Source organism: Coturnix japonica, chromosome 1 (assembly GCF_001577835.2).
Source record: "Coturnix japonica isolate 7356 chromosome 1, Coturnix japonica 2.1, whole genome shotgun sequence".
NCBI lineage: Eukaryota > Metazoa > Chordata > Aves > Galliformes > Phasianidae > Coturnix > Coturnix japonica.
Genome location: NC_029516.1, coordinates 173,769,215 through 173,780,795, shown reverse-complemented (window position 1 = coordinate 173,780,795; position 11,581 = coordinate 173,769,215). Strand labels below are relative to the sequence as shown.

Genomic DNA, 11,581 nt, shown 5'->3' with positions numbered 1-11,581 from the left:
TCTGTGGGGTTCTATGAGGGGTCTATGGGGGCCTGTGGGGGCCTATGGGGGGGCTATGAGGGTTCTATTGGGGTCCATAGGGTTCTATTGGGGTCCATAGGGTTCTATTGGGGTCCATAGGGTTCTATTGGGGTCCATAGGGTTCTATTGGGGTCTGTGGGGTGGGAGGATCCTCACCCCCGTTGCCTTAGGGTGGAGCACGCGCTGATGCACGCCAAGCACCGCGGGCACGAGGCCATGCACGCTGAGATGGTGCTCATCCTCATCGCGACGCTCGTGGTGGCACAGCTACTGCTCGTGCAATGGAAACAGCGGCACCCGCGGTCCTACAACGTGAGTGACGGCATGTGGGGTCAGGGAAACACATAGGAACACATAAGGACCCCATAAGGACCCTATAAACCCCATAAGGACCCTATAACCCCATAAGGACCCCATAAGGACCCCATAAAGACCCCATAGGAACCCATAAGGACCCCATAGGGACCCCATAAGGACCACATAGGACCCCATAAGGACCCTATAGGACCCCATAAGACCCCATAAGACCCCATAAGACCCTATAAGACCCCATAGGACCCCATAAGGACCCCATAAAGACCCCATAGGACCCCATAAGGACCCCATAAAGACCCCATAGGACCCCATAAGGACCCCATAGGACCCCATAGGACCCCATAGGACCCCATAAGGCCCCTCCTCTCCTGTGTCCCTGCAGATGGTCACCCTGTTCCAGATGTGGGTGGTTCCTCTGTATTTCACCATCAAACTCTACTGGTGGCGGTTCCTGGTCGTCTGGGTGCTGTTCTCGGCAGTCACAGCTTTCGTCACCTTCAGGGCCACGAGGAAACCCCTGGTGCAAACAACGCCCAGGTGAGTGCAAACAGCCCCAGGTTGAGCACTACAAGGAGTTCTTTAAGGTCTCAGAGCCACAAATCCTAATCTTAAACTGCTTTGGGTCCCCAAAGGCCGTGGGCTGCCATAGCAGAGCCAGATCTATAGGCTGAGTTAAATAGAGCCAGAATTAAATAGAGCCAGATCTATAGGCTGAATTAAATAGAGGCAGAATTAAATAGAGCCAGATCTGTAGGTTGAATTTAATAGAGGCAGATCGCTAGGTTGAATTAAGTTGAGCCAGGTCTATAGGCTGAATTAAATAGAGGCAGATCTATAGGCTGAATTAAATAGAGGCAGAATTAAATAGAGCCAGATCTCTAGGCTGAATTAAATAGAGCCAGGTCTATAGGCTGAATTAAATAGAGGCAGATCTCTAGGCTGAATTAAATAGAGCTACATCTATAGGCTGAATTAAGTAGAGCCAGGTATATAGGCTGAATTAAATAGAGCCACATCTATAGGATGAATTAAGTAGAGCCAGGTCTATAGAATTAAATAGAGCCAGATCTATAGGCTGAATAAAATAGAGGCAGATCTATAGGCTGAATTAAATAGAGCCAGAATTAAATGGAGCCAGATCTCTAGGCTGAATTAAGTAGAGCCAGGTCTATAGGCTGAATTTAATAGAGCCAGAATTAAATAGAGCCAGATCTATAGGCTGAATTAAATAGAGCCAGGTCTATAGGAGGAATTAAATAGAGGCAGATCTATAGGCTGAATTAAATAGAGCCAGATCTATAGACTGAATTAAATAGAGGCAGATCTATAGGCTGAATTAAATAGAGCCAGAATTAAATAAAGCCAGATCTCTAGGCTGAATTAAATAGAGCCACATCTATAGGCTGAATTAAGCAGAGCCAGGTCTATAGGCTGAATTAAGTAGAGCCAGAATTAAATAGAGCCAGATCCATAGACTGAATTCAATAGAGCCAGATCTATAGGCTGAATTAAATATCCGACCTCTCTGATGCTGTTGGGAGCTGAAATCCCTCACTTGGAAAGCAGAACACTCCTGTTTGTTTAATGGAGGTGATCAGCTTCTCCTTTCCTCCTGCAGGCTGGTTTATAAGTGGTTTCTGCTCATATACAAGATGAGTTACGCCACCGGCATCGTGGGGTACATGGCTGTCATGTTTACGCTCTTCGGTCTGAACTTGTTATTCAGGTGAGTGAATCTTTTGGGTCCGAGTGCTGGGGGATTTATCAGACCACGGGGAATGAGTCAAAGCCTGAATGGGGGCAGGAGACCAAAGAGACTTTTGGGGCGTCCTCTCCCTGTTGATGGCATCGTGGTGAGATGCTGATGGGGAGCTGCTCCCTCCTGCTCCGTGTCTGTCCAGCCTGGGATATTCTTTGCTCCTCTAATAAACCTGCAGCAATGAACCAGCCCAGGTCGGGTGGTAGAGGTGGGCGTTATCCCAAACCAGCTCTCATTTCAGAGAGATTAATTCCTTCTTGACTAATGAGCATGTTAAGAGAGATTAATTCCTTCTTGACTAATGAGCATGTTAAGTGTGATAATGTTAAGTGAGGCTTGATTTGGAGCAGATGTGTCTAACCCTAACCCTGCAGCCAAGCTCTTGTTGTCATCTGTTGTAGAATCAAACCAGAAGACGCGATGGACTTTGGCATCTCTCTCCTCTTCTATGGTCTTTACTACGGGGTCCTGGAGCGAGACTTTGCAGAGATGTGTGCAGACTACATGGCCTCCACCATTGGGGTGAGTGAGGGCTGCCCCGATAACAGGGACTGGGGTCAAGCTGTTTGCAGTGGGAGCTTTTCCCTCCCCCAAATGGGAAGGTGCGTTGAAATCTACCTGAGCCTTTAAAATCTCGGGTGCTGAAGTGTAGTCCTGTTCATGGGGCCGTGCCCTACGTGCATCAGTTCTTTATCTGTAGCCATAGTTCCCTGTGGCTCGTACCCACTGCAGCTTGTCTTGGTGACCAAGAAGACCGATGGTATCTCTGTTGATTAATGGTTGGCCAACAGTTGACCATGAGACAACGGTGTTTCCTTGTGACCAGGAAGGCCAATGGGGTCTTGGTTGGCCAGCGGTTGACCACAAGGCAGCAGTCTGACCTGAAGGCCAAGAAGGCCAATAGAGTCTTGATTGGCCAATGGTTGGCCAACAGTTGACCACAGGCTGACCATGAGGCAGCTGAGTGTCTTGGTGACCAAGAAGACCAATGGTATCTCTGTTGATTAATGGTTGGCCAACAGTTGACCATGAGGCAGCAGAGTTTCCTTGTGACCAAGAAGGCCAATGGGGTCTTGTTTGGCCACTGGTTGGCCAACCATTGATCATGATACAGAGACGTGTCCTGGTAGCCTAGAAGGCCAATGGTGTCCTGGTTGGCCACCGGGTGGCCATTGAGTCAGCAGTGATTCCTGGTGGCCAAGAAGGCCAATGGATTCTTGGTTGGCCAATGGTTGGCCACCAGGTGACCCCAGGCTGACCGTGAGGCAGCAATGTGCTCTGGTGGCCAAGAAGTCCAATGGAACCATGAGTTGCATGGCACAGATTGTGGCCAGCAGATTGAGAACGGCGCTCCTCCCCTCTGCTCTGCCCTGGGGGGGTGTCAAATCTGGATCACCTCACCCACTGCTGAGCTCCCCATCTCCAGGCAGATGTGGAACTGCTGTAATCTCCCCCCTTGTGGACCCAATAAAAGGTTTTTCAGCCCCAAAAGCTCAGGTTCTGCCCCAGCTCTTCCTAACACCATTCTCTGTCCTTGCTCAGTTCTACAGTGCCTCGGGGATGCCCACCAAGCACCTCTCCGACAGCGTCTGCGCCGTCTGCGGGCAGCAGATCTTTGTGGACGTCAACGAGGAGGGGATCATCGAGAACACGTACAGGCTGTCCTGCAACCACGTGTATCCTTCTCCTCCACAGCCCTATAGGAACCCTGCAGCTTTCCCCATTCAAAACACACGGCGTCCCATGCTGCTGTGCTGACGTTGCAAATGGAAATGGCCAACGTCTCCCAACCCGTGTGGAATTTCCACTCAACCTTCAGCTGTTGTTGGCAGTTCTGAAAGTGGAAGTGGCTTTGGCTCTGTGTTCAGCCCTGCTGTCAGTTGGGTTTCCTTTTCTTCCTGCTCTGACTCAGGGGGTGGAGACGGGGATTTGCTGGCACTGTTTGCAGCCAGGTGCTTTCCCGAGTGCTGCAGGATGCTTGGGAGCACCCACAGCCATGGGGCTGAGTTGTGGCTGCTGGAGGAGGTGGAACAGAGGTGAGGGGACCCTGTAGGGTTTTGCTTGGCTGGGTTTGTGTTGGCTGCTCTATGGGTGAGGAGCCGGCCTTGCCTTTCCCCACCGCCGGACCTCGTGGTTCTGGTTCTGTGTCACGCGTTACTGTGACTCCTTGGGGTTTGGTTTGCGTTGGGTAAATCCCTCTGCTGCTCTGACAGAGCGACGGGCTCAGAAGAGGAGTATTAAAGGAACTGGTGAGCTGTTGCAGCTGGGGCATGTGATACATGCATGATTTGCAGTGGTTCTGTCAGGCCTCCCTATGCTTCCCCATACCCCACTGCTGGCTCCTGCCCTCCCCTGGCTTCTCAATGGGGTCTCGTGACCCTTCCTGCAGCCTCAGCCCCTTCGTGTGTGTCTGGAAGGTCCTGGGCCTTCTAGGAAAGGTTGTGCAACGTGGCCATCCTCTGGGCCAGTTCCTCCCAGGAGGTTCCCCCTTAACGCCACGCTCCAGCTTCCACGAGTTCTGCATCCGGGGTTGGTGCATCGTGGGGAAGAAGCAGACGTGTCCATACTGCAAAGAGAAGGTGGATCTCAAGAGGATGTTCAGTAACCCGTATCCTTTGTGTTAGAGCTCCCAGCCCTGCAGAGCCCATCCATAGGGGCCAAGAAGCACAGAACCCAAAGGGGGTTGGGTTGGAAGGGACCCATCCATAGAAGCCAAGAAGCACAGAACCCAATGTGGGTTGGGTTGGAAGGAACCCATCCATAGAAGCCAAGAAGCACAGAACCCAAAGTGGGTTGGGTTGGGTTGGGTTGGAAGGGACCCATCCATAGAATTCAAGCACAGAACCCGATATTGGTTGGGTTGAAAGGGACCCATCCATAGATGCCAAGAAGCACAGAACCCAATGTAGGTTGGGTTGGGAGGGACTCATCCATAGAAGCCAAGAAGCACAGAACATGATGTGGGTTGGGTTGGTTTGGAAGGGACCCATCCATAGAAGCCAACAAGCAGAGAGCCCGATGTTTTTTGGGTTGGGTTGAAAGGGACCCATCCATAGAATCCAAGAAGCACAGAACACAAAGTGGGTTGGGTTGGAGGGACCTTAATAGTTGCTGGTCCTGCTGTAGGCAGGCATGGCCATGGTGTGTGTTCATCCCAGCTCCGGGATTAGGCTGACTGGCTTCATGTGCAGCATAGAGTGATGGAAGGGTTTGGGTTGGACCTCAAAGCTCCAACCCAGTCCCAACCCCTGCCATGTGCAGGGACACCTCCTATAGCTCACAGCCCCATCCATCCTGGCCTTGAGTGCTTCCAGAGAGCAGAAATAGCCCCATTTCCCACCTGCTGACCCCCAGCTTGGCTGAAACCCACCTTTTAAACCCACATTGGTGCTTCCTTCACTCATATCCACGCAGCTGGGAGAGGCCTCACGTCATGTACGGGCAGCTGCTGGATTGGCTGCGCTACCTGGTGGCCTGGCAGCCCGTTATCATCGGCCTGGTGCAGGGCATCAACTACATCCTGGGCCTGGAATAAGGGCTGGCAGCCCCCCCGTCCCCCCACCCCCACCATCCCCTCCATGGGCACAGCACAGCGCCGGCCGCATCCGTCCATCCCCACACGGAGGGGTCCGGTCCCCCCTCGGTGTGTGTGGAGGGGAGGGGGTGGCATTGACATCAACACGGACTCAGCCCCTCGCTCCCATCTGGGATCCGGACCTGGTTTTTTAATGATTCTTTCCATGAAGGTATTTAAGAACGAAACGAAACCAAAACTGGGCTTTACGTCAATGAGAACGGATCAGCCCTGGAGGCGACGGGGCTGGATCTTCCATTGCGTGCAGCTTCTATTGCTCTCTATGGATGAACTGAGGCTCATCTCTGGGTTATTCTGGCCTTGGGAATAGGCCGAAACAGGCGCGAAACAGGCGCACAGCGACTCTGAAATGGACCCGACTTTGATGGCAGGGAGAGGAAAGAACCGAACCCGAACCCAAGGGCATTTTGTACATCGTCTTTTCTACATGCCCTGCTGTCGGGAGCCCTGGGGGAACCTATGGACACCTATGGACACCTATGGGCACCTATGGACTCCTGTGGGCACCTATGGGCTCCTATGGGCACCTATGGGATCCTATGGGCACCTATGGGCTCCTATGGGCACCTATGGGCACCTATGGGCACCTATGGAAACCTATGGTATCCTATGGGCACCCTATGGACTCCTATGGGCACCTATGGGCACCTATGGGCACCTATGGGCACCTATGGGCACCTATGGGCTCCTATGGGCTCCTATGGGCACCTATGGGCTCCTATGGGCACCTATGGGCATCTGTGGGCTCCTATGGACACCTATGGGCACCTATGATCTCCTATGGCCAACTATGGGCACCTATGGGCTCCTATGGACGCCAATGGGAACCTATGGGCTCCTATGGCCACCTTTGGGTTCCTATGGGCTCCTATGGGCTCCTATGGGCACCTTTGGGTTCCTATGGGCACCTATGGGCTCCTGTGGGCAACCTATGGACACCTATGGGCTCCTATGGGCACCTCTTTGGTTGGCGGATGGAAGGAGCCGCGGTGGGGCTGGAGGAGGAAGCAGCTCCGGCTTCGTTTAGAGCCGTGACACCGGGGTGACGCTGATCCACGCGGCCGCATCACACGGACGCCACGATGGCTCATCCCACCTCTTCCCCTTCCCCCATCATTCCCGTTTTAGGGCCCAAAACGTTTCGTTGGGTGTCCATGCCCTAAAATGATGGACGAGATCCCGCCCAGCGATGGGGATGGTACGGTCGATCGGAAATAAAACGTCTCCAAACGGACACGTCGCGTTCATTAACGCTGGGATGGAGGAGGAGGAGGAGTTGGGCTGTGGGTTCCCCCTGTGGGTTCGGTGCTGTCCGGGCCGTGGGGGATCCCCGTATTACGGGAAAGGGGGAAGGAAGGGCAGCAGCTCTGACTCATCGCTGCCCGTCCATAAAGCGGCGCCGTCCGATGGCTCCATGCCCAGCTCTAACAGTACGAGCACAGCGCTCCGGGGATGGGCTTTGGGTTATGGGGGGGGTCGGGGTTATAGGGGGATTATAAGGGGGGGGTTGGGGGGGGCTGCGGCCCGGAGCTCAGCTTGCTTTGTGCCCGCAGTGCCACCCAAACGCCTGGTGCTGCCCCTGTTCTGCTGCGCCTTTGCCTCCTGCAGCGCAGGTAAGGGGGGATTGGGGGCATCTGGGGGGGGGGGGGTTGTGGGGTCTGTTGACGGGGCGTTTCACCACCTGGCCTCATCCACCCTCCCAATCCAGCAGCGTCATATCCCCGCAGTCCCGATCCCCGGTCTGAAACTCCCGGCGCAAGCCCCCCAGTATGGTGAGTCGACCCCCACCCCATGGATGAGTGACCCAGATGAGTGGACGTGACCCCCCCCCAGGTGAGGCGACCCCCCAGATGATGAGTGACGCCCCCCCAGAATGGGTGGGTTCCCCCCCCGAGGAATGATGACCCCCAGATGAGTGGTGACCCCCCCAGATGGATGAGTGACCCCCCCAGATGGGTGAATGACAGCGAGGGGCTGCTCTCATCCTCCCCCCCCCACCCAATCCTTAATGGAAGGGGTGGGGGTAGAAGAGGGGTCCGACAGCTGCGCCCCGCTACGGCTGATGGCTCAGATGGGATCCCAAGGGGGTGCGATGGGTGAAGCGACCCCCCACCCCAAGGTATGAGCCCATCTTCCCCCCCACCCCCATAGGCAGCAACGTGAGCGTGTCCTGCGAGGCTGAGAGCGCCCACCCGGAGCTGACGCTGCTCTACTGGTTGGGAAACGGCTCCTTCGTGGAGCAGCTGCAGCCCGACGTGCTGGAAGGGGCGTTGCGGTGAGCAGCTCAGCCCCACGGCACGGCCCCTGGCCACCCCCCATCACCACCCCAAAGGGGACACGGGGGGGATATGGGGCTGACGGAGCCGTTTGTCCCGCAGAGAGGAAACGCGGGGTTCGCTGCTGACCCTCCGCCGGGATTTGAGTTTCACCTCATTCAGCTTCCAGGACCTGAACACCAACTTCACGTGCGTGCTGCTCAGCCCCGATGGGTTCGATATCGAGGAGCTGAAATGGGCCCCCTCGGATCCGCCGACCCCCCCAGCAATGAGGGTGGGGGAATGGGCTGAGACCGAGTGTCAGCACAACAGCGTGGGGTGAGGGCTGCCCCATAGGATGCTGCTTGTGGGGCAGAGGGGCTGCATGAAGACGACTGTGTGTGCCGGGCTGGGAGATGCAGTCAATAAAAGCAATGAAAGCAACGCTTTTATTATTGGGGAAGAGCAGTGGATGGTTCTGTGCTGCTGCTCCACGTCCCACAGCGTCACCGAAAGCATCAGCAGTTGGAAAGCAGCGTCTGCAGGTTCCATGAGATGCATTGAAGGCACTTTGCTGCCCTCCTGACCGCACGGAGGGGCGGCAGTGGGATGGTGTGTGCAGCTCAGGGCTCTGCTATGGCTGCCAGGGCTGTGACTGCCACAAGGAGCACCCAGAGGTGCTGGGGTTCCAGGGGGCTGCTCCTGCCTGTGGGGTACAGACATGGGCATGAATGGCTGCAGGGGCTGCAAGCTGTGCCCAGCCTGGGCTGTCAGGAGCCCTGGGGGGCACCTATGGGTTCCTATGGACACCTATAAACACCTATGGGCTCCTATGTGCACCTATGGGCACATATGCGCACCTATGGGCACCTATGGGCTCCTATGGACACTTATGGGCTCCTAAGGGCACCTATGGCACCTATGGTCTCCTATGGACACCTATGGGAACATATGCGCACCTAACAGCACTTATTATCTCCTATGGACACTTATGGTCTCCTAAGGGCACCTATCAGCACTTATTGTCTCCTATGGACACTTATGGTCTCCTATGGGCACCTATGGCACCTATGGGCTTCTATGGACACCTCTTTAGTCAGTGAATGGAAGGAAGGAGCCGCAGTGGGGCTGCGGGGCCGGGGGCTCCTCTTACCTGCAATGAAAGCACACGGCCCCTCCTTGCACCATTTATCTGCAAAGAAACAGAGAGCGCTGCAGGGCTGCAGCACAGACAGGGCCCCCTGCAATGAAACCCCTCAGGGCGCAGAGCAGCCGGGCTGCAGCCATGAGCAGGGCCTGGCCTCCAGTTCCCCATAGGCTCCCCCTTGGCCGAGCTCCCCACCTCCCCACGGCCACGGCCTGCACACCCTCCCCATGCTCCCCAGCATCCCCGATCCACCCGAGCTGCCCGTGGTGGAGCACTGCAGCCCTTACCCTTCACGAACTCGCAGTTGTAGGTGCTGTTCACCCCCTTGGAGTGGAGCTCAATGAAGGTTCCGTCCTTGGTGTAGATGAAGTTGGTGACCATGAACTGCTCAAAGGGTGGGATGAGGACTTCGTCCTCTTCAGGGTTATCGGAGAATTCCTTGATGGGGACACCATGGCAGGTCTCCAGTGAGAAGAAGGTGTCCTGGCCAAAAGATTCAGAGATATTCTTCAGGAAGGAGGTGGAGGTGAACTGACCGAAGCGCACCACCGTGCCTGGCTGTGCCGTGAATCGGGTGCCCCTGACACCGCGGTAGACGTGGTGGCATCGCTGGGGCTGGGATTCCCACAGGGTCTGCAGGGCTCTGGTCAGGAGGAAGTGCAGCGTCTTGAAGGGGAAGGAACGCAGGTAGTGCTGCCGGGAGGTGCCGTCCCTTCGCGTGGCCGTGTTGAACTGGTGGTACAGCTTCGTCTCCATTTTGTACGCCGTCACAGCCGTAGCCTGATCCCATCTCAGTGCTGGTGAGCGGTTGGCACGACCCCATCGATTGCTCACCTTCTTGGCAGCAATTCTCCATGTCTCAGCATAGACCTGGTTGGTGAACTCGGTGCGGTTCAGCTCCCCCAGCAGATCCTCCATCATGCGGCTGCAGCCCCGGTACTGGTCATCGAAGGCGCTGTTGGCCATGTCCATCTCCACCACCTTGAGTGGACCCAGGTTTCTCTTACTCTTTGTGGCCAACACGCCAACCAAGGTGCTGAGCAGCAGCACCCAGCCCATGTGCTGGTGCCCGATGTGCAGAAGGACCCAGGTGCCCATCTGTACCTTTCCTTTCTTCCTGCCTTTGTTCCCTTTGAGCAGATCCAGTGGCCACGCTGCTGCTTTCTGTGCTGTCCCTGCCAGCATGGGAACAATCCCCTTGCCTTTATCTTTTTCTAACAGGCACGGGAGGGGGACAGCATGAAAGAGGTGACTGATATGATGAAACAAATTTTATTGCCCTATAAAGCAGGTATGTTATCTTATGGTTGATGGTAGATCACCTGCTGCTCTCTTCTCCTCCCTTCACCACCTCCTTCATGCTGTCCCCATCCCTTTCCCATAAGCAAAAGTGAAAGTGAAAGGCACAGGGATTGTTCCCATGTTGGCAGGGACAGCACAGAAAGCAGCAATGGGGCCATGGTAGCTGCTCAAAGGGAACAAAGGAAGGAAGGAAGGAAAGGCCCCAGCCAAGGGGGGTCCTTCACTGGACCCAGGTCTCTCTTGCTCCTGGTGGGCCAAGGAGCTGAGCAGCAGCTCCCAGCCCCAGGTGAGGTCCCCCATGTGCAGAAGGACCCAGGTGCCCATGTGCACACACAATAGTTCCCCCAGCACAGCTCCACCAGCCCCAGAGCTGCATCCAGCTTTGTCCCTTCTCTGCTTGGCGTGGACCTGGGTGCCCTGGCTTGTGTGCCACAGTACTTTACAGACTGAGTGCCCATGACGGCTGAGAACTGCTGTTGCTGCTGAGTTCTTGCTGCATGCAATGAGGAAGTGCCCTTGTAGCGATCATTCTCACTTTCAATGTGTGTGATATGATATGGGATATGGGATATGAGGGAGGGGATTCCTTCCAAGAAGTCTCGGGGCGCACCAAAGGTGTCCCCCTTCTCAGCTGGTTCTGCAGCCAAACAGAGGAGGTCCCATCTGGGTTGCCAGATTGACGTGAGGAATCAAACTCCATAACCATGAAGTAGTTATAAAGCAGGTATGTTTAATGAGTGATGTGCATACACCCTGGTGCAAGGGGGATAGCTCCACCTCACTTGCACACCGTTAGGAGAAAGCGTGCAACAGATATAGGCTGTCCCCCATAACATTCTGGTAGAGAAGCTGGCTGCCCGTGGTTTGGATGGGTGCACGCTCTGCTGGGTGAAGAGCTGGTTGGATGGCCGGGCCCAGAGAGTTGTGGTCAATGTGTGGAATCCAGTTGGCGGCGGCTGGTCACAAGCAGCGTCCCCCAGGGCTCAGTGCTTGGATCGCTTCTGTTTAACATCTTCATTGATGATCGGGATGAGGGGTTGAGTTCACCCTCAGTAAGTTCGCAGACGACACTAAGCTGGGAGGGAGTGTTGATCTGCCTGAGGGGAGAAGGGCACTACTGAGGGACCTGGATAGACTGGATCGATGGGCCAAGGTTAACGGCATGAGTTTCAATAGGGCCAAGTGTC

General features: G+C 55.3%; 3 protein-coding genes across 5 annotated transcripts in view; 2 read left to right on the top strand and 1 right to left on the bottom strand.

The window, feature by feature from the left end:
• Positions 1-6,924, top strand: part of RNF121 (ring finger protein 121) — an 11,520-nt gene extending 4,596 nt beyond the window's left edge. Inside the window, exons 3-9 of one of the 2 annotated variants that reach the window (XM_015852472.2) lie at positions 192-333; positions 719-873; positions 1,955-2,062; positions 2,497-2,617; positions 3,638-3,771; positions 4,602-4,714; positions 5,510-6,924. In XM_015852472.2, the coding sequence (XP_015707958.1) occupies positions 192-333; positions 719-873; positions 1,955-2,062; positions 2,497-2,617; positions 3,638-3,771; positions 4,602-4,714; positions 5,510-6,000 (1,264 nt within the window). In that variant the 3' untranslated portion in view covers positions 6,001-6,924. The remainder of the gene's footprint in view (positions 1-191; positions 334-718; positions 874-1,954; positions 2,063-2,496; positions 2,618-3,637; positions 3,772-4,601; positions 4,715-5,509) is intronic. The other variant, XM_015852471.1, reaches the window with a different exon arrangement.
• On the top strand, positions 6,864-8,397 carry IL18BP (interleukin 18 binding protein). The gene is made up of 4 exons (XM_015852477.2): positions 6,864-7,120; positions 7,244-7,303; positions 7,842-7,965; positions 8,069-8,397. The coding sequence occupies exons 1-4, from the start codon at positions 6,880-6,882 to the stop codon at positions 8,286-8,288; spliced, it is 645 nt and encodes a 214-aa protein (XP_015707963.1). The 5' UTR covers positions 6,864-6,879; the 3' UTR covers positions 8,289-8,397.
• Positions 8,385-10,488, bottom strand: LOC107308521 (erythroblast NAD(P)(+)--arginine ADP-ribosyltransferase-like). Of its 2 annotated transcripts, XM_015852476.2 has the most exons (4): positions 10,197-10,488; positions 9,380-10,073; positions 9,099-9,137; positions 8,385-8,651 (listed from the first exon to the last, which is right to left on the bottom strand). In XM_015852476.2, exons 1-4 carry the CDS (start codon positions 10,275-10,277, stop codon positions 8,569-8,571), a joined length of 897 nt encoding a protein of 298 aa, XP_015707962.1. In that variant the 5' UTR covers positions 10,278-10,488; the 3' UTR covers positions 8,385-8,568. The 2 variants fall into 2 exon arrangements, with proteins under 2 accessions (XP_015707962.1, XP_015707959.1); XM_015852473.2 differs by having other exon boundaries at positions 9,380-10,488.
• Positions 10,489-11,581: the final 1,093 nt, after the last annotated feature.